Source organism: Coffea arabica, chromosome 6c (assembly GCF_036785885.1).
Source record: "Coffea arabica cultivar ET-39 chromosome 6c, Coffea Arabica ET-39 HiFi, whole genome shotgun sequence".
In the NCBI taxonomy this organism is placed as follows: Eukaryota; Viridiplantae; Streptophyta; class Magnoliopsida; order Gentianales; family Rubiaceae; genus Coffea; species Coffea arabica.
Genome location: NC_092320.1, coordinates 10,623,089 through 10,647,642, shown reverse-complemented (window position 1 = coordinate 10,647,642; position 24,554 = coordinate 10,623,089). Strand labels below are relative to the sequence as shown.

General features: G+C 37.8%; 3 protein-coding genes across 6 annotated transcripts; all 3 read right to left on the bottom strand.

Annotated features, from left to right (window-relative positions):
- On the bottom strand, positions 1-1,637 carry LOC113692287 (uncharacterized). 2 transcript variants are annotated; one of them, XM_072052791.1, is made up of 5 exons: positions 1,353-1,637; positions 1,148-1,227; positions 925-1,014; positions 532-681; positions 1-397 (listed from the first exon to the last, which is right to left on the bottom strand). In XM_072052791.1, exons 1-4 carry the CDS (start codon positions 1,379-1,381, stop codon positions 656-658), a joined length of 225 nt encoding a protein of 74 aa, XP_071908892.1. In that variant the 5' UTR covers positions 1,382-1,637; the 3' UTR covers positions 1-397; positions 532-655. The 2 variants fall into 2 exon arrangements, with proteins under 2 accessions (XP_071908892.1, XP_027066480.1); XM_027210679.2 differs by lacking the exon at positions 1-397 and having other exon boundaries at positions 443-681; positions 1,148-1,269; positions 1,353-1,526.
- A 166-nt stretch (positions 1,638-1,803) lies between these two features.
- LOC113692286 (uncharacterized) lies at positions 1,804-11,859 on the bottom strand. Of its 2 annotated transcripts, none has more exons than XM_027210677.2 (16): positions 11,634-11,859; positions 11,344-11,422; positions 10,020-10,566; positions 9,645-9,921; positions 8,514-8,809; positions 8,084-8,251; positions 7,109-7,843; positions 6,904-6,998; positions 6,763-6,813; positions 6,574-6,662; positions 4,771-5,376; positions 4,593-4,667; positions 4,103-4,173; positions 3,969-4,026; positions 3,550-3,781; positions 1,804-2,851 (listed from the first exon to the last, which is right to left on the bottom strand). In XM_027210677.2, the coding sequence occupies exons 3-16, from the start codon at positions 10,430-10,432 to the stop codon at positions 2,151-2,153; spliced, it is 3,867 nt and encodes a 1,288-aa protein (XP_027066478.1). In that variant the 5' UTR covers positions 10,433-10,566; positions 11,344-11,422; positions 11,634-11,859; the 3' UTR covers positions 1,804-2,150. The 2 variants fall into 2 exon arrangements, with proteins under 2 accessions (XP_027066478.1, XP_027066477.1); XM_027210676.2 differs by having other exon boundaries at positions 6,763-6,822; positions 11,634-11,815.
- Positions 11,860-12,643: 784 nt separating this feature from the next.
- LOC113693588 (uncharacterized) lies at positions 12,644-24,402 on the bottom strand. 2 transcript variants are annotated; one of them, XM_027212130.2, is made up of 13 exons: positions 23,800-24,392; positions 23,000-23,174; positions 21,871-21,954; positions 21,361-21,602; positions 21,002-21,245; positions 20,002-20,081; positions 18,933-19,017; positions 18,375-18,506; positions 18,155-18,268; positions 16,316-16,360; positions 15,979-16,063; positions 15,524-15,574; positions 12,644-13,221 (listed from the first exon to the last, which is right to left on the bottom strand). In XM_027212130.2, the coding sequence occupies exons 1-13, from the start codon at positions 23,982-23,984 to the stop codon at positions 13,127-13,129; spliced, it is 1,617 nt and encodes a 538-aa protein (XP_027067931.1). In that variant the 5' UTR covers positions 23,985-24,392; the 3' UTR covers positions 12,644-13,126. The 2 variants fall into 2 exon arrangements, 1 of the variants encoding a protein (XP_027067931.1); XR_011815824.1 differs by lacking the exons at positions 12,644-13,221; positions 15,524-15,574 and adding an exon at positions 16,470-16,586 and having other exon boundaries at positions 15,976-16,063; positions 23,800-24,402.
- Positions 24,403-24,554: the final 152 nt, after the last annotated feature.

Genomic DNA, 24,554 nt, shown 5'->3' with positions numbered 1-24,554 from the left:
TTGTGAAATAGAAAATTTCCTTTTGCAATTAACCATCAATAATACAGAGTAAACAAAAAGCAGAAACAAAAGAGCAGGTTTGTTAATTATTTGACAGCCAAAAAGACATCTTACCACATATTCATTGCCAGACACAGTCAGAAGCTGAAAAACATAATATAACAATGTAAGAGTGAATGATACGGAAAAAATTCCACAGAGGAAATCCATCTCATCAGGAAATCTCTTATGGGGCATACTGCAGATGGGGCAAATCAGGTCGACCTAACATAGATCAAACAAAAGCTGGCACTCTTCAATAAATCGAACAGATGAAATTTGCTTAATGAAATCTCTTTTTCTTTCTTGGTTTGGAATTGGAAAGGATGATAGGAGATAAACGTGGCAGCTTGAACACCTGCAGCAGTAAGACAAAAACATTTCAAGGTTGTAGCACTTGAGAAACCTGAATAGTTGTCCACAAGACGCAAGGGACAAAAGTATATTGGTATAAAGTTGAATTACAAAATCTCGCACCAAATATCACATTACATAAAGAAGATTGAGAATGTGGAGAGAGATTCTTCAAAAAGTCACACCAAGTATTAGACCCCCCGGGGGGGGGAGTTGTTGAGAGAGAGAGAGATTTTATAGTCACAAGAAGCTGCCACGCCAGCTATTGTTCTGAAAATGGTTCAAACCCTGCATGGACATACCAAATTATCAATACCTTGCAGCCAGCAAAAGGAATATCAGATGAAGGGCTTCAGTTTAGACTTAGACGAGTAAACTCCATCAGAAAATATGGAGTTTTCAGGAGAAAGTTCGCAGAATATATGGCTAACATTAACAGGATAGAAAGTTCATGCAAATTAAGTTCTAACATAATGTTGAAGAAGAAATCTTCCAATCTAACATCCTTAATGAAATACTGAGAAACAATACACTGCTGGAACTTGTATCTGAATTTCTTTGGTTTGGACCTCCAGTCGTAAGTCATTTCTGACACTAGAACACAGCCTCCTTCATGAACTTCTACAAAAGTTTAAAAAACACCAAAAGGTCAAGAGGTGAAGAACAGGATCCTGAATCCACAGACTCATATAATTCTGCCTACTTAACTGATAGTAGCAAGTTCAGAGTCTGAAAATAATTGTGGGCATAATACCTTTAAGCTGCATGGCCACAAAGCTGTACAAACACCTGTAGCATTTATAGGTATTTACTTGTGCCAAAAGAATCCCAGCACTGTGGAATGTCATGGAAAATCCAATAAAGCTGTCAAGAGAACTTAATTCCAGCAAAGTCAATTAAAGGCACTATTTCCTCACAACAAACAGATGCAGACAATGAGAAAAGCAAGGAGCACATACCAGTTTTGTGTTCTCAAAAGCATATTCATTCTGGAAAAAAAGGCAATGTTCCAACTTCTGCAATAAGCTGCGCAAGTGCAGCATCTGACAGAAGAAACATTATTTGATTCCAGAAGGATGGGCAGTAAACAACTTGTATCCTGGTTTGGTCTATCACAAACAGGTTAACCTCTTTTCTGCATACAACCAGTATGCTGCAAAAAGGACACCTGCAAGGAGATTGATACTCCGCTAAATCATTATCCCTACTGTTCGTATCTCCACTTGAATGATCCTTCCCTGATCCTGAAAACAAAAGAAACTAGAAACACTATCAATAGGAATCTCAACCACGCAAAAGCCATGTAATTGAACAACTAGTTCTTATTTATGGAAAATAAAGCTTGAAATAAAGATTAGCCAAGCACAGAAACTGTAAAATTCACGCAAGTAATGTCAGAAAACACCTTAATTTAACCAATGAAAACGAATTTTATTAGAACATAAATTCTATGTACAAGGACATTGTTCTCTGATCTATAAGCACTACAAACAAATACAGTGCTGCTAAGACAAACTAGCTTATAGGGTGAACAAAAAGATTTTTACAGTCGAAGTCAAAAACGTGAAAATGGAACTAAATCAACACATTGTAAGGGTTCACTCAAAAATCAACTAGTGCACTAGTATCTGAAAAAAAATATAGCTTAATTTTCATATTGACCGCCACACAATCTCCGTGTAACTGGTCATTTCTTGGTAACAACGATGTTTTCCTCTGTGATTTATACTGAACAGGAATATACAACAAAAGCAACTTCAGACCATCATATTTAGTTCCGACAGATCATCCATTGGAATTTCAAGGCCCATAAAATCATGATCTTGCAATGCATCGTCATCAATGTTCAACCATGATCCTATGTCTTGTCCCTGACCTCCAAAATCATCAGCGACACCTAGGTCATCCATTTCAGGGATCTGCAAGCCGGATAAATCAATAGGGTCTTCTAGTTCATCCAAGCCATAGTCATTTTTATCTTTGACCATGCCACTTGAGCTTGTATTACTTGTTTTTTGCGTTGAAGGTACGGTAACTTTAGGCTTCTCAGAGATCTTCCCAAGAAGGCCATTGACTGATGCAGACAACTGTGCAGTTTTCTGCTTTGGTTTTGTCTTAGACTTCCTTTCTCCCTTAGCCGATGTAGGCCTGCCTATTTTGGTTGTTCCACTTCTGGATATAACCTCTCTACTACTACCTTTTCCTTCTCTGTCTCTTTCACTCCTCTTTCCCTTCGTACCGCTTGAAAATGAACTCCCAATACCTGGTGTGACAGCTGGTGACATGGCAATTGCACCACCACCAACATCATCAAGTGACAATTCCTTCTTTTTTACCCTATTTGACCAGGTCTCTTCCTTACCAGAAATTTGTTCTGAAGCTAAATTTGCAGACAGGAGGTTATCAGAAAACATGTCATGATTGGTTGAAGAAGGGCTCTGCTCTGCACATGTAGAAGCTGCAGAAAGAGAAATAATACTGGCTGAGCATTTATATACACGTATGAAAAGATAATAATATGCAGGAAACCAAAGCCATCAAAATAAAACTTAAGCTAAAAAATATCTAAGACTGGAATTGATTTAGGACTTCAAATTGTGGTTTATTGCTTAATTCAGTGTATGTACTTTAGTGTTAAGCATGTGTTGTTTGTCACATCCTAGGTGGGCAAAACAGTTGTCTACCTAGTGTTCAATAATACACTGTAGTAGCAGCCCTACTATGGCATAGGTAGAATTATCAGGGACTACTATATTAGTAGAAGTTATAGCCAAACCCAAGGCTGGGAGTCCAACCGTCCGCCAGTATAGCAGCAGTTGACCACCTTGACCACCATATTACCTTAGTTGTTCATGTATAGCACCAATGTATGTCCAAATTTAGAAAGTCAAAATAATAAATACCTCTTCTGTTTAGGTATGAAGCATAAGTTGTCTTATTCCTTTCCACCACCTATTTAGATACTACCCTCTTCTAATTCCTAAATTATTATCATAACCATCACCCTTGAAACAAGAACATGCTACATCACAATCCAGTCAAAAGTCTAGAAAATGGCACAAAACCACTGCAGTCTGACAGCAGCAAAGCAAGCTCCAAGTCCCAAGTTCCTCACCCCTTCCCATCCTTGTAGTCCAGGCATCAACAAAAAAGTACCTGAAGGTCTAACTTCATGTTTGTCAGATTCACCATCAGCTTGGACATCACCAAGCTGGGAGCACCCAGAAATGAAAATGTCCCTGAACAAGGGTTCATTAAAGCAGCTTTTTCCAGTTTCCTGATATTCTTGGCAACGTTCCAATGTCCTCTTTACAAAAGCTAAGGCAGCATGTTTGGCCATTTTACCATTTGCACTTTTCATCCCATGAGCATTAGGACCACAGCAAGTCTGCAAATACAATGAAAACGTGTTGCAACTTTATGCTTCAACATCCAAAATACATTAATAGGGCAGTTGGAACAAGACCTAACATCCACTCTTCAATTCATCAGACAGACAATGAAAATGCAATGAACACATATGTCAACTTCCAAAGCAGCATATCAAAATAAGGATGTAAAACAATCAAAATTACCATATATTTCTCATAAGCCATTACTACAAGTTTGTTGAGAGCATGCTGTTCAAACTCCCTACAATAGAATTAAAGAACTTAAGTTAGCATCATGATACACATTAAGAGGCTAAAGTAAATAAAAATATCCTTGCCTGTCTTGAAGCTCTCTGGTGTCAACAGCAGATTTCAGCAGTCTGCTAACTAAACCCTTCCTTTTTGAAACCTAAACACCATTAAACAACTGTAAGATGATCTTGAAAGAAATAGTTTCTCAATATCCCGACCGTGAAAAATACAAAGGGCTGCATCACACTATGGCAAACACAAGTGGAAATAGAGAATCTGCATAAAATTATGCTCTACAACTCCTTGAGAATAGTCTACAATTGGAGTTTAATGGAACAACATACCAAAACACATCTGCCAATCAAGCTAAAGAAATACAGAAGACAACAAGGCCTAGCTTATGAAAGTCATAACATCCAATGCCCAACCCCATATAACAAAGACAAAAAAGACATGAAAAAGGAATAGCATAGTCCACCTAAAACACATCTATGAGCATACCTCATGACATAAAACTAGGAAGACACATTGTGAGAGAGAGAGAGAGAGAGTACTCTAATTGTAATCAGATGATACCTGTTCATAGTAAATCTCATTCAATTTACTAATTTCTGTAGAGATCTCTTCATTCCCAGAATTTGCAGAATCAGGCTGACAGAAGAATCAAGGGAATAGAGGTAAGTATAATGAAGTAAAGGGCACTATAACAAGGCATAAGTTGCTAACAAGAAAACACGAAGAAAAGCAACCCTACCGCAAATTCAGGAAAGATTCCAATACAATGAATTTCCAGGAGAAGTCTTTCATTTATCGACATACTACTGTACTGACCCTCAGTGCAGTTAATGCCAGGCGTCAGTGCTTGGTCTGGTGGGAAACCATTTTGTGAATTTCTGTAGCTTGGAATTCTAGCGTCTGGAATGGACAAACTGCTATTGTCTGGCATAATATGTTTGAGCTCATTAAAGGATCCCCCGTTAGCACTTATGCAATAACCATTAGAGGCAGGATTTCCTGATAAATCAGAGTTTTGAGAGAGCTGAGAACAGAAACTATCTGATTTTACATTTGTCTCAGGCTCAAATCCAGACTCATAACCATCAAATCTGATGTCTTCATTTTCATTGTGGCAAAATTGTTCATCTCCTTCAGGAATGAGAGCTGAAATCAGTCTCTGGTAGAGGGAGACATCCTCAAGAGTCTTTGTGGCAGAGGATAAATGCTCCTGGGTATCTTCACTATATTGTCTTTTAAGTCGTCTTTCAATTTCATTACCCCCAAAACCATTGGACACTGAACTAGGATTTACCATCCCTGAAGATGCTACCATGGGTGACACCGTGGTTGGTTCAAACTCCACCTGCAAGGGGAAAATTCAATAACAACTAAACTAAATTTTGTGGACTAGAAAAATAGTTGAGAATGCAAATGCCACTTGACTTTACACAGACGCAGATATTAATATCCCCCCTTTCTCATTTATTGTATTGCAGTTCTTTTTTTTTTTTTTTTTTTTTGGTTGTTGGGGGGCGGGGGGAAACACAAGACATGTTGTGCTCTATCAAAATAATAGAAAATTCTATTTTCTATTCAATTAAAAATAAAATGGAGACATGAAAATTTTCTACGAATTCCTTTTAGCCAAGGTATAACATATCTAAATAAGATATTAGACATCTGTGTAACAGTTTCTGCTCGGATTTTTACAGATGCTTGTAATTGTTGTTATAATTGAAATGGAAAGGGGTTTTTAACTTGATATTCATGCATCAATTTCTATTTTCTTACCTGCTTCATTAGGAAAGAAAATATCAAAGTTAGAGATTCAAACAATTCATTAATTCGCAATCAGCAGTCAATAGTTAATGGTTCCAATTTGTCATAAATTTCTACTTTTGTTAATGAAACTTCACATTTGATTTTTAATAAAAAGTGAAAGAAGTTGGCCATTTTGAAATGCTATATACTAGAAAAGACAAGGGCGGATCAACTCCAATCAAAATAAAAATTAAACACCAGAACAAATAAATTCTTCAAATTTGAAATTGCAGTCACTTAGTAGATGGATTACTTTCTTTCTTTCTTTGCATTCAGTTGAAACATCTTATTAGTAAGCTTAACAGCATAGAAATGGGAAGCAAGGCCCAAACAGATCAGTCAAAAGGTAAAAGTAAAAAGCAAAAGCGACATATTCAAACTGAGGGATGAAGTTAGTGTACTCAAACATTATCCAATAGAAACCGTATGCAGAACTACAATGTCAAACAGATTAGGCCAAAGGGGAAAGTAAAATGCAAAGAAACATATTCAAATATGGGGATAAACTTAGGGCGACCAAGAGAACTATTCAATAGAAATTGTAAGCAAAAGACTACCATGTCCAAATCTTATACCATCTCAGAAAACAAAAACATCCAGTGACAATAATAAGAAACTAAATATTGCAGACAGGTCAATCTATCAGATCATCCAATTTCTAAAATAGCATAGAGCTCAGTGATAAGCTAGTAATCCTATTATAATGCAAAAAGCTTCTGAAGATGCGAAGTGCCACAACCTTCTGTTTCAAATAGGCCACATCTGCATCAGATACAAACCGAAAGAGTGGCTCCATCTGCTTCCAAAATGAGCTGGAAAGTGCTGGGGCTGCAGTGAAAAGTGGATCAACACCAAGAACCTCTATTGACCATAATATGCACTTTTTTGGATTCATAATGCATGCAGAAAGTTCTGACTGAAACTACACCTGGATTAGGAACAGCATTTGCAGCAGCGAGTAGTACTTCATGTCCATCATCTGAACCGACTAAGAGCATTAAAGAAGTAATAAAGATGGAGAATAATGAACAGCCAGAGAGGTTTTATTGAAATCTCTGACTGAACTCACCAATAAAATCTGTTGCTAAACTGACTGCAGAATGCTTCTGACGTGTATAAGCTTTACGGTCAGAGAGCTTCCTAGTGGGCGGACGACCTGCCTTGCTGAATATAAAATTCAAACAATATAAGGAACTTAGACTAAAAACGCAGCATAGGGCACGAATAAGCCCAAAATAATAACCAGAATAATCAAGAGAAAGAAAATGCTAAACCTTTCAGTTTTGTCAAATCCAAGTCTGGCACTTCTAAGCTGTTTTGCAGTTCTCACATTTCCAAGCTTTTCAACAGTTAATGGCATTAAGGACCTAGTTGAAGTGAATCCCCGTCCAGTCCTGCCTTGTCTTCGAATTCCATCTCCATGGTCATCCCCACTAATAATCTTTTTCCTTGGTGGTAGCATCAAGTTTGACATCTTCTGGACATTCTGCCCAGCTTTTTCTTCCATGCCATCGGACTTCTTCATCTTATCTTTAAACTTCATTTCAGAGGGGGGCCCTGATTCCTCACTTTCAGACAATGCGGCTGAAGAGAAGTGGTCACCTTTCAATTTAACTTGCTGAGGAGAACTTCCAGATAAGCGCCTTTCATTTCCAGTGTCTGCAGATGCCGTGTCCAAAGCAGAGGTTTCATCAGTGCTCTGCACTATAGGTATGAAATTACTTCTTCTTGCTGTTCTTGAGATTTTCTGGGGCCTCTGGCTGGCCCACTGGGCAACAGGAGGTGATGAAGACCTCATCGACGGTGTCCGTTTCCGACTGTTTACACCAACTGCAGCAGGTATTTTGCTTGTGCACTGAGAAACTTCCCAATCATTGGCAGCTGTTGCATGAGAAACCACAGGTGACAATTTTTGCCCAACACTTGAACCTGACCGTGGACCTCGAGTTGCATTCAGTTTTGTGCTTGATGTAGGGCTACCAGAGCTGAAATCTTCTCGAGCACTTGTCCTGGTTGTACAATTGGGTGGAGGGGGGATAAAAAAGAAAACAAACAAAAGAGCACAGCTTCATTTAACTTCAACAGACTAAAAATCGAAGCAGACAAACAGAAAGTGAGGAGGCAGAATCTCAATGACACAAACTAATGACATATTACCAAGAAGAAAGGACCACATAACAATGTCATTAAAAAGAAATGGATCCCAAAACAAGAATCTCGGAGAATATGCAGTTAAATGCCACACATACTTGTTAATAGCTTTCAAATTAACTTTTTCTTTATCTGTAGGGCGATCCCTTTTATCATGGAGAAGGGGGCTGTTATCCTGCTCCAGCCGAGAGATTGATGATCGTGTGCCTGAACTGCTTTGCTGTGAGGAACCATCAACTTTGCTCATGCCTCCATTAGCAACAGGTCTGCATCACAAAAAGTAGACATGATTCAGAAAAAAATGTTTTATGGAAGACCATGCGGAATGAGACTTAAAACTCTAGAATGGAAGGTATTCCTACTTTAACCTATTATGGCTGCAAGTGAAAGTTCAAATCAAATATACGGACAAAACAAAGAAGAATGAAAATCCAAGCATCTACACCATTATAAAAGCAAATTCAACAGAGGAAGATTAATACAATCAATACTAAATGTATGCACAAAATGATACACTAAAAGCAGTACCTGAAGCCATGGCTCTCACTCAGCCTTGACCGGGCATCAGCAAGAAGCCGCGGTTGCATCCCTTGTTTAAAATCTCTAGAGCCATCCATAGGTTTTGCTGCTGATGAGCTTGCAGCAACATCTGGCTTTATCCCAGACCGCTTTTTCTTCATCTTGGATTTCTCCCATCCATCAACACCTAAAGGTGATGGCCGATCCTCGCTTTGGACTGCACTACTACTGGGAATTTTCAATATTTCCCTATCTCTATCTGCAGTCCCTGAAGGCCTAGCAAGAGTATTAGCCCTTGCATCCGCCTATGTCAAATTAAACACATACTTCAGTACCATTTTGGAAGCTTGTAACTAGATTGTAGCAGAGTATAATAAATGAGGCATAATTAAGGATGCAAAAATTGTTATACATAGTCAGACAAAGATTGAAGCTCTAAAGGAGCAAAACTGAAAGTCCAGAATAAAAACATTCAGAAATATAGCAAATTAATATAAATAAGCACGCAACAACAGCATTTTGGAGGTTGTAACTAACTTGTAGGTTAATCTAACAAGTTGATGACATATTTAAGGATGCAAAATTTGCACACTGTCAGACAGAAAATTCTAGGGGAGAAGTAGTGAAAGTCCAGATAAAGACGTGTAAAAGAACAGCAAATCGCACAAAGAAAAAGCAAATGGGACATAACCTCAATACGGAAATCAGTTTTGTATAGTTCATCCAAAAATTTTCAGAACTTATGAAGAAATAGAAAAGAAAGGAGACCGTCCACCTGACAACAATGTAACCAGATAAGAAAAAGACAAACTATGTCTTCAGTGAAAAGAATATCCGCACTTAACAGTGAACTAACGAAAGTAATTGTTCCTTGACTATCAGTACTGTGATACCCACAGAAACATATATAAGCAAGCCAGTTAAAGTAGGAAACTCCTGGATGAGGTATTTCCCATGTCAATCACATTGTAAACTGAGCAGAGAACTTTAATAGAACCTAGAAAACAACAATAGTTCTATGAGCTCAAGAAGCTCCAGTATTCGTAAGTGCCCAAGAGACTAAATTCAAAATAAAGCAGCGTTCATAAATATGAACCAAGAAAATATTATGGCATGGCGACATAAAAAAATGCTACAGACCCTGGGATCCACCATAGAAGTCCTGGTGCGCTTGTTTGGTACAGAATTCTTTGTCCTCTCTTCTGATTTTTGCTCCACGTCAAAACCATTTGCACCAACATGACTCTGAGCACCCATCTTAGAAATGCCTGTAGCCGAAACTGATCGATCGGCTGAATACAAGGTATTGGATCGGTCACTGGAAAAGGAATCTGACCGGGATCTCTTCCGTGATTGAATAGTTGGAAACCACTTGTTCATCACAGATAATGACTCATTGAATATCTTTACACGTTCCCTGACATTTAATACAATATTTTTCATGCATGAATCAACACTGCTGTAAATCCACATGGAAACAAAAAAAAAATGAAATTAATGAAACAAAAGCAATACCTAGCTTTTCTACAGCCCTCACGGACAGAGGTCTTGAGACGTCTAAATTCCTCAGGTGAAGGAGAAGACACTGGTTTGCCTTTTGCAGGTGCTGAAGAAGGATCTTCCAATGGAATTCCAAAAGAAACACTTGCAAGTCGCTTAAAATCCACTGGTCGATTAAGTTTGAGGGTTGTAACCATTGATTTTGGATCAAATCGTAAACACTGAAAGAAACTCATCACATCTTGTGTTGCAGCAGAACTACCTCTACTCATGTTTGGAATGGCTGGTAAAATTGGCATCTCTGTGTTTTCCCTAAAGCTACCAGATCTCTCCAATGAAGCTGCAGAATAGGATCCACGCTGCCCAGAAGTGTATAAAGGCCTGTCTGGGCTATTAGAAGACAGATCGAATTTGCTGGATGCTGACATCGCATCAGTTTCCACACTCTCTCTTTGTCGCAGAACGTGTTTACACAGTTGTGCATGGCAATTTTTTACAAACACAACACATGAAACCCAGCATAAATTCTTGATAAGTACAAGGCCATAAGAAAATAAGACACCTGAGAAAGATAAAATTAAAGCATATGAACAGAACTCACAAAAAGTCAAAGTAGATAATTTTTAGAACACTGAATTCTTTAATTAAAAAGATTGACTTGAAATGAAAACCCTAGTTCCCATCATTTATGACACAGGACAAAAGCATCAATAACAACTTCACTAGTAGTACATAAACACAGCCGTGATCCACAACACAGTGGATTTTCTTCCAAAAGCCCCTGTCAATGCTTGCACAAACCCTTCAAGGAACAAGCTTATCAATAAAAGCCAGCCAACTTCTCTGAACACCAGACAGTTTGTCTGCCAGACAATATATCTATGTAACAGCACTCCGGAAATGGAATGTCTATTCCCAGAAAAAGAAAAATCGTAATGAATCCTTAAAGCTCGGAAAAATTCCCTAATTCTGCATGGTCAATCTACCAGATCAACATTTCTTCTCAGTTTAAGTATGACTTATCAGGCCCTGCATTTTCTAATCAACCAGCTGATATTTCTTGCACCCTCGTTTCTTTAGTACAATATACTTCATTTCCGCACAGTAGCATTATTCTTCAAACTAAGCTTAGAAATTCTAATTGTCATCCAGAATTCCACCTTAATTACAATTAACTAATAGCTAAGCGATTGCAGAGATTTAATAATGTTATAACTCTAAAACAACACCGATTTAAAAAACATTATCAATCATCAACATACAAGATTCAAGGGAAATAGAAGCATATACACATAAAATTTGCCAAATTTGAATGTAAGAACGAAAAAACAGAAATTACCTGGTAAAATGAGCTATAAATAATCACGGAAAAATCCAAGGGAAAGGAGTGATCCAAACCGCCCCTAATTCCTAAAATCCTGCCAATCATTAATAAATCAAACAAACGTCAAAATTGATCAACTTAGGGTTCAATTAGGGTTTTGTCAAAAAAATGAAATAAAGAGAGAGAAAGCAGGCAATCCTATTCATAAACCTAAAAAAGCGAAATAAATGGGAAAAGAAAAAAGATAACACACAAAAATATATAATTATTCCTGAATTTGAATTGTTGACTAGGAGAAAGGGTACCTGAGAGATGGAGAGAGTAGAGAGAGAAAATAATTGTACGTAAACGGACGTCGTTGAAGTCGTTGATCGGTGGAAGGGTCGTCGAGGAGGAGGAGGAGGAGGAGGGGGTCTGTCGAAAAATAACGTGGACTATTCACCGGATTTTAGCCCGCGATTGGATTTGATGGAGCCCGGAATTCATTATCCACCTGGACCTTTGTGCTTTGCAAATTTAGTCATCGATACCGTATTCTTCCAAAGTGCATCCAGCCAACCAGTATTTGGGCTTGCTTTCGACCCAGCCCAAATCTATTATTCGGGATTATAATAATAATTATATAAAAGCGACATCGTACATCAAAAATAAATAAATGTTATTCCCATAATCTACATAAGCAGTATATTAGCTATAGAATATGTTATTTATGAACTAATTCCTAAGCATCACTTTGTTACAATAAAAAGAAAACAAAAAAGTAGATTTTCTGTAATGTTAAGACAAATTAAAAATCGTTGAATAAGCTAGATAATGTAGCTTCATAAAAGCATAGTTAGCTCTCAAAGATATTAGCTTGAATAAGTCAGATGATTAGCTTGAGTCAGCAAGCCAGGAAGAAAAGCAATTGGCTGAAAGCTCTAGTTCATAATTATGAGTTATGATTATGGTGGTTTTATTATCTTCATCCAATTACACCATGTACATTATGCTGCCAAAGTTCCACTGCAAATACTTAAAAAGACTTGAATTCCACCATCATCCAGGCATGAAATTGTGTTTAAACCTGTTGGGTATCTGAATGAAGTGGGCAATCCAATCCAATTTGGTGTGTAGCTCATTTTGCTTTTGGAAAGATCTTACAACTTCAAAACCCATTTGATTTAGTATTATTTCTGAATGCTACAAGAGGATTGATTCTGTCAAAATAAGAGATTCACTTTTATCAAAAGTACGGGCAAGCTAATAGAGAGGAATCGAAATGGAAGAGGAAAAACTAGTTTAAGAATTATCCGTGCGATCAAAAGACATACAATCACCAGAATGGGAACAATTTCCATTCACCAAGAAAATCTGCAACCTGTCCATATACAAAATTGGATGACATTTGTCCATAACAACTTGAATCCCTAGGTAACTCGCTCTTTTCGCTCACTTCTCCATTCTAATGTACTGGTCTACACGCACGTAAATGTGCTCAGCGACTTGATTTTTTTCCCCCCCTATAAGCAGCTAAAATACAACACTCTGTTTATGGTCATCGAAGGCGTGCTAAAGAATCCAACAAAGTGCATGTAGGAAGTTTGTTAGTGTCTGTACAAGATAAATCCTCTGCAGCGTAGGTAATCACTGACTTCATCAGGCTTGTGTGACTGAGTCACGTTCAGCAAGAACTTGCTATTGCATTAGGTGCATGCCCATCTGAAGAAAGTTTAATCTGATGAGGTCCAAAGTAATCATCAGTTTGAAGGTCCATTTCTTACATACAAAGTTATACACAAAAACATCAGAAGTTGCATCATTGTGAAGAGACATCTGCTGCTGATGAGGCACGTATCAGCACTTCTGCATCATCTGTTGCATACATTCTACAATAGTCCACCTCCGAATCACCTGCAGGGATTCAATGCTCAATAGATTAAAACTTTTTGTTTCTTGTTTCTTCAATAGACTAAAAACTTATACAACAACAAATTGAAATAACATAACTAGTCCCTCGAACTCCAAGTAGTATCCATTTACGGGTTTACATCTACATAGGTGCCCTTAACCCATAATTTAAGTATATACTATTTTAAGTTTACATCTAGATATAACGCATGATTATTTAAAGAAGCTCAAATCAAATGTAGATTGGCTGACAGTTGGAAAAAGTCATTATGGTGAATTTAGCATACTAACAGGACAACACAAGGTTTAAACAGTACTTTCTTTCTTCTCTCTCTCAACCATCTGATCTAGATGATAACCACTCAAGTTGTCAAAACAACCAATATCAACTCTATCTGAGGCTGACAGTTTGAAAGATGCACAAATACCTCGCAAGGCACTTACCTCACAATCTAAATGACCACTTACCCTATAAGTACTTAATACCCTTCAGCTGGAGCAACTACATTAACATTCAGCAAGTTATCAGGTGTTTCATCTGCCAACTGACCCGTCTTAAATATTTTCTGTCTACATTTAAGTAAAAAGTTGTTTACTCTTGGCAAAAAAATTAAAGAAGGTAGTCATCAACTTTTTTGTGACTTAGATCCTTTTGCCAGCAAAAACAACTCAAATATGTCGACCATCACCTATGCTAATTTAAAGTTATATTAGCTGACTAAAGGTGGAATAGCATAGGGTCAATTGGACATCAGGTCAGCAAAAGTATTTAGAGTGGCAGGAAGGGATAAACTCAAATATATTCACAGATACTTAGTGCCAAGGTGTCTGCAATGGGAGAGGGGAAGAGGTTCATTTCAATTCTTTCACTACTCATTAGTTCATTACTTAGGGATACCAATGAGTTCATTAGGACTCAGGAGTGTGACTCACCTATAAATTTGAAAAGAAAAGGGCAGTTCCAAGAACATAGAGCCTGTTTGGAACCCAGTTTTTTGGTCAAGTTTTTTAGCTACTAGTTTTTTAACTACTTTAACTACAGGAATCCAAAAAAACTTATCAAATTTTTTAACCTACACACCTCAAAATATCTAATACACACAAAACTTCCTCTTTTCTTCTTCTTCTCCCCCACCCCTATCCACCACACATTTATCGCCAGCCACCCCTCCGCCGCCGGCCACCACCATCTCCGTCACTGTTTCCGCACCGGCCAACTATTCCGGCGACGGCCTACCCCTTTTTTTTGCCTTTTCCCCATCCCCCTCCCCCTCCCCCTTTCCTTCCCTCCCCTTCAGTGGGGTCGCACTCGCCATGAAGGTAGCCATGCGCAATGAGCTTCTGAACAGCATCAACGGCGGGCTCGGCGATCTTGAGGTGGCCGGAGGAGGCGGCGTTGATGAGAGGACTCAGAGTCAAGACTGAATTGAGTCGAGAATCGGATTCAGTTGAAGCCATTCCCTGCAACTGGGAAGGCTGCAGCGGCTAGATCTAGAAGCAGCAAAGCAACTCTCGAGGGCTATTACAGTCTTTCCACCTTTACGGCGGCTGCGAAGGGGGAGGAGGAAGGCGGGTGGAGAGTGGAGATGCGGTGGGGGTGGGTGGGGGAGAAGGGCCAGCGGCGGTGCAACTGCTCGGGGTCTAGGAAGTCCGAATCGCGGTTGGCGTTGGTTTAAAAGTTTGTTGGGCAACTGGGAACTTGGAAGGCAGAGAGGAAAGAAACAAAAAGGAAAGAAAGAAAGAAAAAGAAAAGGAAAGAGAAAAAGAAAGAAAAGACAAAAAAGAAAGAAGGGCCATGGCTGCTGGGGAAAAAAGGACGGCAGAGGTAACGGGGGAAGAAGAAGAAGAAGAGGAGAAGAAAGAAAAGAAAAAGGAAAGAAAGAAAAAGAAAAAGAAAGAGAAAGAGAAAGAGAAAGAGAAGAGAAAAGGAAAAAAATATTTCATCTTACAAAAACTTCTATAAAAAAGTTTTTCACCTTACAAAAACTTCTACAAAATTTTTTCAAAAACTTCTACAGTGCACTACAGTAAAGTTTTAAACAAACTCCCAAAAAACTCAGGTTCCAAACAGGCCCATAATTTCTGAACAAATGTATAAAGACTACAGTTTTCCAAAAATACCAGTGATACCATCACTTGTTTTTCTACTTAAAATTGAAGCAATGTGAAAGTACTTTATCATTTGGCATGTTCAAGTTTACATACGAGGGAAAAAATTGATGAGCCTAAAATATGAAGGACTATTTGTCAATTTTCCTTAACATTTGAAAATATCATAAAATGTTGGTATCAGAGAGAATATTACTGCACACAGAAGCATTGGACAACCGCTCAGGTGATACACTGCTTTTACTATCTGCAAGAACAGAAAAATTGGCACTATGTAAGTATCCGATCAATGGTTGTGTATGCATGGACACAAAGATAGAGAACACTTCTCACAGACCAAGTCAATTAACTTCAGAGGAAGAAATAGGAACGAAAAGAGCTAGAAAAAACAATACAAGTGCCAGCACCTGTTAAAGACAAAAATAAACTTAAAAGAGCAAACACAAAATTCCCATTATTCTCTTGACAACAAAATCGGTGTCCCTTAAGTCTGCAACTTGGATGTCCCTTTATCTACAGAGGAGGCTTAACGTAATATCCATGTATCTTGTCAAGAGATTAACCTTTATGAAGACAAATTGGAATATGTGCAAAAGTATCGGAAGAAACAAAATGAATTAGACAACAATTTAACCATGAAGCATCACACACCATGAGATTTGGGCAGTCCTTTAACAGCCTCGAAGTTCTTGTAAGTATACCCAATGAAACTCAAATCCTTAGAAGTCAAATGCATCTGCCAAAAGAATTTCACAGAAAACATAAGACAGTTGGTCTGCAAAGCACAAGAAAAAGAAAGCAGAAATGTCTATGGACTGATTACTGCAGTTGCTTATAACAATATAATGTAACAATTAAGCACCAATGATGGTATTTCTTAAGCACATTTTTAGACACAAGTCTTGAATAACAATCTGAAGAACTTCTAATATGGAGACATATCAAGCAAGTCAGAATCCTTTTTCCCTTTTTTATAAAAGATAATTACCTTCCTCAGGTGTCCTGAACTGTTTTTTGCTGGCGGAGGATCCACCTACAAGACAGTTGTAAGATATTCAGACAGATGACTCAACATGATAGATTATTTTAGAAAGAACCAGCAAACACAGGGTAGACTAAACAAAGGAAAACAACTTGAGTACCCCAAACCGCCACTGAGCTAGTCACTTTTGCAATCGCTTTGGCTCACCAGCAACTAATTGAAGAACTTTTGCTTTTCTTTCACTTATATCTTGGGGTGGAAGTCACGTGTCTAGAGGCTGGGTTATGTAACACAAGTACATGGAAATACAGAGAGAAAGGGCATAAAGGCAAAAAAGATGTGCACGCCTACACTTGAAGCATGCATTGAAGTGGAAGGTAATGAAACAGGAGTTGCCACCACCTTTTTTCCTGCTAAGTACTAATAAGAAAGTTCTATCTACAAGTTTCATCATATTGACATCCTCGAATAGTACCCCTTGATCAAAATGGATGATTAAGAACAACTATGGTAAGGAAATTAATACGAAAAGGATGAACAAATAATATTTAGAATAGAAGGCTGTCTGGTGACCAAAAGGAGATTGCTGATCATATTTGATGGACTTGAATTGGAAGATCTATATATTTTTGGCAAGAAAAATGCATTCCATGTTTAAAAGGTATTACTGTATTAAGTTTAGCAATACAGTATTTTAACTGTTTGACATGGAGCCACACCTACAGCTACAAATGGTTACAGATGGGGGAATTACATGAATGAAAAGAGTATAGGAATGTAAAGTCATGTAAAATATGCCTATCAACTTATTTGCAGCTTCTATCTCGTTGAAGAACACTAAAACAAGTTAGTTGTTGTTGCTAATAAACCTTGTTAATGCACTCTTAACAAACTCCAAACCAAGGTACAATTCTTAGCTTCGTCAAATTAAACTGAGAATGAAATCATCTTACTTCAAAAAATACACATTTAATATTTTATGGGGGAAAAAAGACTCTTAATAGCCTTGAAGGAACATCTGACTCATTCTCATTGAAGATCATTTTTCCTGGAAAGCAATGTAGCTCCCATTTCCCTTAAAAAAAAATTAATCAGCAACTAAATCCATTTCTCCTTTCATGACTAGAAAAATTAACCTCAATTTACTCACACCAGTAGATTTCACTAAACCACTATCCTCTTTTGATCACCCACATTTCAAGTGCTGCTCCTTCTCGTACTCGACTAACTTTTATGATCATTCTCTAGGCTTCATGTTCACAATGTCACCTGAAACTTTCCAAGAACTTCTCAACCTCCCTCAATCATGCTCATTACCACTACCTCATCTATTAATGTCAAGAGCAATACAGCGAGCATTGAATCTCAATCTTTAGTCCAACTAATGCAAGTACACCTCCATCATGATTATTATCAATGAGTGACTTGGAAATTGACTGATTGTACATAATGCCTTTACCTTAGAGAACATTCTTTCCCCAAATCCATGCTAGTCACTTACCTGGTCTGCCACGCCAGACCAATACAAGATCATTTGAAGGCTTATTTGATAACCAAATTGAAAGTGGCAAGCACAGATATGCAAATTTGTCAACTGGAGGTGCATTGTAATAATGAAAAAAAAAACTGGTACTAGAAAGTAGCTATCCAATTTGACAGGAAAATTTCAGGGAGTAGCTTTTCTATCCATTAAAGACTTCACTTTAGCGGAAATGATGAACAAAAAGTGGAATTTTGCTGAACAGGAGGATATGAAGAAAACTGGAAAAATGACTACCCAATTTTCATGAAAGAACTTGAAAAGCATACTAATAGAATCAAAATTTTGTCCAACATTTCTGCTACCTCATCGAATTTCATAAAATTTTGGGTATCAAGTTCTCCATTGACCTCAGGTTTGTATGCTGCCTCCATGCTATAGAGTTTGTCCCAAAGAATGTCTTTGAACCAAGGATGAGCCTGATGAGAAATTATTAGAATAGAGGAGGCAAAGTATATTAATAAATGGTGAAATTAGAGAAAACCACCAAAGCTCCTACACTGTGGTAATGACAAGACAACAAACCTTTATTTGCTCTGCTCCATGAGAACCTAGCCTATGTTCAACATCACAAAGCAGCCTAGAGATCAGGTCCTTTGCTTCAGGGGACAGCCTTGCTTCATCTGGAAATCTCAAGTGATTCTTCCAGTGGACTATCTGGGAAACAAATGTTGCCATGGAAATGCATCACAGCACATCATCATCATCAAGAGACATTGCACTACATTTTCATTTGATTCCCAAGTAAGCGAATTACTATATCCTATGAAGTGGACATATCATATTCCACCGAAAAAGGCCAAGACAGATCTTCAGATTTTTGCTGCATACTATTCTCATAAGTTTTCGTAATTTATCTGTACCATGAGTTGCACAACTTTGGTGCGTTCTTAGTATAACATCTTTTATCTTTGCAAGAAAGAAAAAGATAAAGATAAAGAAGGAATTTTTACAGTGGATCTGGAAACTTTAATCAGATGTTGACCTAATCAGCAGCATTTAGCTAATCTTTAACTACAATGGCCCCTTGTGAAATCAGTTTATGCTGAATTCAGGTTTAGAAAAGCCACATAGTATGTCTACCTTTCTGCAGGTGGTTATTGGATCATCAGAGTAGAATGGAGGGTAACCAATGAGCATCTCATACATTATAGCACCAAGAGACCACCTGTTAGGAAGGTGCCAATGATACACATTAATTCTGAATCTGTATGCTTAATCAAATCTGCAAATATTCCACAATATCAATGGTTTTAAAATCTATTACACTCTATAGCTACAAACCAGAAGCTACGCGATGCAAAAAGTTTAACACTCCACTAAATGTATTTACAAATTGTTGATAGAAACTTGGTTTCCAGGATAACGTTCCTTTAGTAGGAAGTCCAAAGAGGAATCCATGGGCATGAGTAGCTATAATAATAATGGATAGTTGAAAACACCTAACATTTTAATCAAAAGAGCAAATAATAAATGATAAGTCATCAATTATTAAATTGAAATGTATCAGATCACATATTTTAGTGTACAAGTGCAACAAATGGTTTCCTTTTAAAGAGTTTCAAAAGTTTCAGGACAGCAGGAAATAGCTTAACAAACAAGCAGGTGCTTCTTAATCCTCTAGGACTCAGATAAACGGGGAAAGACTTGGTGATATGCTTCTTGCTACAGAAAATATTAAGGGAAACACAAATTACATCTATCTCTTATATTGCTCTTAATAAGCTAGACGAGTTTTACCTCTTTCATGGTATCTTTCAGTCAATTACCACAAGCTGTTCAATGCAGTATTAGACACTAGCTTCGACAAACTTCCGATATGTTGTCCTGAACCTTGAAATGTATAAAGATCTCAAGCTCCTGGGATATGATTAATTTTCTGAATTTGATTCGGAGTATTTATGCTTCAGTGTAGTTGTGTTTTATATTTCTGACTTAAGAAGGATAATTGTTTCTCTAGAATGGTATGCCTAATTTTTCTTAGGCACATGCCTATTCACCTCTCCCCCTCCCCAATTACTGATCTTGGTTCACCATTATGAGTTCCTAGTCCTTCCCAGACATTGAAACAACAGCAACTCAATGCAGCCTTCCTGATAAACAAAATGTCAACCACATTTCAAAAACAAAGAATCATTGTTATTAAACTAACCAATCGCACTCCATGCTGTAGCCTCTCTTCAGCAACACTTCTGGAGCAATATAGTCAGGTGTGCCCACAGTTGAAAATGCCTGTGGTCAAAGTAGAATGAATGGGCATCAGACAACCTAATCACTATAAACAAAAACTTTTGCTGTACATATTGAACCATCTTAAATTAAACAAGAATTGTAAATCTATAACGTCAGACAGGTTATCACATAATCTTTCTACTGCTTCCTTCAAGGACAGAAGAGGCACTCTGAGATTTTTCGACCTGGTTCCACTCGAGATTATGAATTTCGTGCTGAACCTAGAAAGACTTCATGTGATTATTAATAACTTAGTCAGTCTCCCAAACAACGTTTCAAAAAATGGAAGCTCAAAAAAGGAGGCCTGAACTTTGCAAGTGATGGTAGCCCCTGAGTGATTTCAATGCTTGCAGTTAACCCTTATGTATTGCAGTAGCATTTATCAATGCACATCAAGATGTAGGAGGCAAGAGGGAGAGAGAGAGAATTTCTCCCCTGGTGAGGATATGGGAAAAAGAACAAAGATTTATTACTGCCAAATTCCATATGAAACCTAGTTTGCTAGAACCTTCAAAGGTACTCCTTGTCAAAGACTGAAAAAAGTTGTCACCTAAGGTCCTAAGGCTCAAACTGAAGTTAATAGATATTTCTGCATGTCTTGAACAGACTCCCTTCATAAGTTGGAAACTCTTTTAAAGGGTCAAGCACATAAAACTACTTGACATAGTACTCCTTTAAGATCTCAAATTCTGAAAATCCAAAGGAGTTTTATCTTCCTCCTGATCTTCATGTTAAGTTAACAGCAGATACTTGGTTTTCATGCATTCCAATGACCAGCCAGGTTAATATCACAAACAGTTAAAGCTAAATGTTTCTGTATGATGTGGTATAAGATGAAATGATAACATTGACTTTTGAAACCAACTTACATCATTCAAGTAAATATTGTAAGCGAAAATACGAGTTTATTATTGGCTTACTAATTTTCTCCTATTTTTTTGCCAATGCTGCAATTGTTCAAGAGAGCTATTCCAAAAACTTCCATTTCCTTTATCGGGAAAGCAGCCATTGGGAACGACTGATCCCTTCGTACTTGGATCACCCATCACCTCATTTTCATTTATAGGAGTTAAATTTGAACAGTCAAGAGGCTTGCAGAGACCAAAATCAGAAAGTTTCAGGTGACCATTTTTGTCCAACAGAAGATTGTCAGGCTTAATATCCCTGTGTTGAACAATAATACTATTAAACAAGAAAAAGAATCTAAATAATTAACTTTAGAACAACCAATAATTAGGTCAATAGTTCATAAATGTGTCACCAAAAGCCTAATACCAACCTGTGGATGTAGTTATGCTTATGGATCGACTCTATAGCCAGGACACTTTGAGCAATGTAAAACTTTGCAACAGTTTCAGTTAATGTCTCCTCTCTCATAAGCAAAGTCATCATATCTCCTCCAGGCAGGTACTCCATTACGAGATACAAGTAGTCAGCATCTTGAAAAGAATAATAGAGCTTTACAATGAAGTAACTAGCAACTTCTGCAAGAAGGTTTCTTTCAGCTCGAACATGGTCAACCTACAACATGCACAAGCAATCATAAAGAGGACATTTCACTGAGTTGTAGAACTATTAAACCCAAAAAAAAAAAAAGAAGTCAAAAGCAAATGCAGGAGAAAACAAGTTTGGTACAAGAAACATGCAGAATGGATATCATCAAGAATTACAACTTCTGACCGAGTTGCTGTCTCAAAATATGTGAAATTTAGTTCCAAGGTGTATGACATCCACGCGTTCTTATTATAAGTAACAGACAGGAACCACAAGGAAACAGATTAAAGTGCACCTGTCCCCTGCTAAGCATTTCAGACTTCTTCAACTTTTTCATTGCATATATTTCACCAGATTTCTTGTCCTGACACAACCTAACCTGTAATAGAAATTGAGTATAAGCACAACAACATAAGAGTTAAGATAAAATGCACGAATAATATTTGACCAGATGACAACTTTCCAATAGAAGATATGACACGAGAAAAAAGAAAAAGAGAGAGGCGTAACCAAATGGGAAAGTGAGCATTAAGCACTTAGGCACTTCCAATAAGACTTCCTACGCTGGGGCAAAAGTAGTCTCAGGTATCTTTTTGATCCAACGCCCCAAACATGTTTTCAATTACCATGCAAACCATATGTTCTATATCAATTAGCACACATTTAAGTTTGGCACAGGGTTATACCACATATTCTAGTCTAAGAATCATTCTGGAATAGGTTCAACAACATGCACACAAGCTTTTCCATGACGAGGTTTCTAACAATTAAAAATCCAGCAAGATAAGACTGCCACTTTGCAGATGCTATGCCCAACTGGCCAGGCGTGACCAGCATGTTCCTACCAATATGCAAAACAATAAAAGCTATGCCTTTAAGGTAAATGAATAAAAAATAATGCATAAAATTTACTTACTTCTAGCAGAATAAGTTAAAGAAGCCTCTTTATTAAGTGAAAGAAGTCAGCAAGAAAATGAGAACAGAGCCACATTACAAGTAAAGAAATTATCACAGAAGGGAAAAAACAGGCGAAAAAGAAAGGAATAGTTTAAATGGATTTCACCATAAGAATATGGTTGTCAATTGTTGGCAAATAACTCAGAGTGTCATTGTTAACTGTTGACATAAGACTATGGATGACTCAGACTATGAATAAGTTAACAGCTGGGGATACAAAAGTCTGCTACCTAGCTGCAGGTAAAACAATCTAATAATTAATTGAGGACTATAAAAATGGCAATGAGAAATCCTAACTCAGATTTCAACACTATTGGCAAGGGTCACAAACTCAGATTTCAATCTAATATAGATCACAAACATCGAAGAACAATGAAGAAATCGCAGGTGACCAAAAGTAAAAATCAATCAATCTAATAGAGGGAATGCAGAAGCTAAAAACCTAACTAGATGTAGAAATCTCAAACCTCTCCAAAGGCTCCTCTTCCTATTATTGTCAAAAGCTGAAAATCAGCAACGGATATCTTATGTCGTTTAAGTCTCATATACTCTGTCTCCTTACGCTCCAAATCCTTCAAAAGATTAAGCTGCTCCTCCTCTGATACATCTGAACATGCTAACTTTGTTTCAAGTGCCGAGCGCCTGGAAGTTTTGTTTGTAATATGATATTAGAAACTCCAAAGAACATACGAGAACTCATTGGTAAAGACAGATGAAAATATGGGAGGAGCAAAATGTAAGACCCAAAAAAAAAAAAAAATTAACTTCTATACCTATAAGTGTTCAGCATGTAAATGTTGTAGACTAGCTACACCTCCCACAAACCAACACGCATAATATCGTTGCAGTATCAGGTGCCAAACAGCTTTTGGAGATAATGAATCAAATTTGAGTTACAAATAAACGATCATAAGATCATCATCTTGATACCATGGAAAATGTGGATATAGGGAAGTCATGTAAGGTCCTTTTTATCTTAGTTGTTTGCAATCTCCAAATCACACGCAGGGTTTACAGGAGTTTGTAATCAATAGCAAAAATCACAGCCAAGCAACGAGGCAAATAAACTAAATGACCATGTCATACATGAACTACAAAATCAATATCCTTATTACGCAGAATTCATTTCAAGAAAGTGGTGAGAAGCAGGTATTGGCCTGGATATTTTTGAAGCTTTCGTATGTATATATTCATTGAGCGGATTATCAGGAAAGGATACAAATGAAAATGCACAGAATAAAAATTTTTTTTTTTAAATAAAAAGGACCTTTCTTTGCGCTGTTGAATGAGTTTCATATGAGCTCTATAGTGATCCTCAATGTATTTCTTGGCGGCAGCAACTCGTTCCAATGTCAAGGTAGACATGAGCTGCTCGTCGGATTCTACGTCCAGCTCCTCCGCCGGCGCCGCCAACACCTTTCCCTCCACCTCTTCCCCTACCTGCCTCTCCATATCTTTCAGAATACGTATTTATCTGCGTATATATCCACGGACCGCTGTCTCAGCATGAATATACGCACACCTGTATATACGGATACGTTACGTATATAGGTGGTGTGGCGTGGGAACAATTGGGGAAGGTTGAGACAGCGGAAGCGGGGACAGGGAAAACGCAAACCGAAGTAGAAAAACAGAGTAGGGAAGGGAAGGGAAGGGAAGGGCAGGAGGTGAGTTATGGAACGGAACGGGAGCTTCAGAAATCACAACAGCCCGTTTCTCCTCCGCATTTTGCTATTAACGTGGAGGACGACAGGTGGATGGGTCCCGCAAGGTGAAGGGACCCACAGGCTTGCTGAGCGGCCATTAAGTTGACCAACACATCGCCCTGATTATGACGACGACGTCGTCGTGGTCGCTCGTGTTAACTTTAATTATGGCACTTTTGCCCGAAGGCCAGGAAAAAAAAAAAAGAAGCTTGGGTAAGACTTGAATCAGGGAGGAGGAGATAACCTGTAAACCAATCTGACCAACTTGTAATCAATTCTGGAGCTTAGAATTACGGCTCAACCCGACGGGAAGACG

Bases quoted from the DNA above. Each gene is read 5' to 3' on its own strand.
- LOC113692287 (XM_027210679.2), bottom strand. From the start codon at position 1,381: ATGAATATGCTTTTGAGAACACAAAACTG. The intron at 1,015-1,147 runs GTATTATGCCCA...AAACTTTTGTAG, and splicing joins TGTGGCCATGCAGCTTAAAG to AAGTTCATGAAGGAGGCTGT. The intron at 682-924 runs GTATTGTTTCTC...ATGTCCATGCAG, and splicing joins CAGATACAAGTTCCAGCAGT to GGTTTGAACCATTTTCAGAA.
- LOC113693588 (XM_027212130.2), bottom strand. From the start codon at position 23,984: ATGGAGAGGCAGGTAGGGGAAGAGGTGGAGGGAAAGGTGTTGGCGGCG. The intron at 21,955-22,999 runs GTTTGAGATTTC...TTTCTATTACAG, and splicing joins GAAGAGGAGCCTTTGGAGAG to GTTAGGTTGTGTCAGGACAA. The intron at 16,064-16,315 runs GTAATTATCTTT...TTCTTTTGGCAG, and splicing joins GTTCAGGACACCTGAGGAAG to ATGCATTTGACTTCTAAGGA.
- LOC113692286 (XM_027210676.2), bottom strand. From the start codon at position 10,432: ATGTCAGCATCCAGCAAATTCGATCTGTCTTCTAATAGCCCAGACAGG. The intron at 7,844-8,083 runs GTATGTGTGGCA...TTGTACAACCAG, and splicing joins AATTTGAAAGCTATTAACAA to GACAAGTGCTCGAGAAGATT. The intron at 6,663-6,762 runs GTGTAGTTTCAG...TTTTCACTGCAG, and splicing joins AAATGCTGTTCCTAATCCAG to CCCCAGCACTTTCCAGCTCA.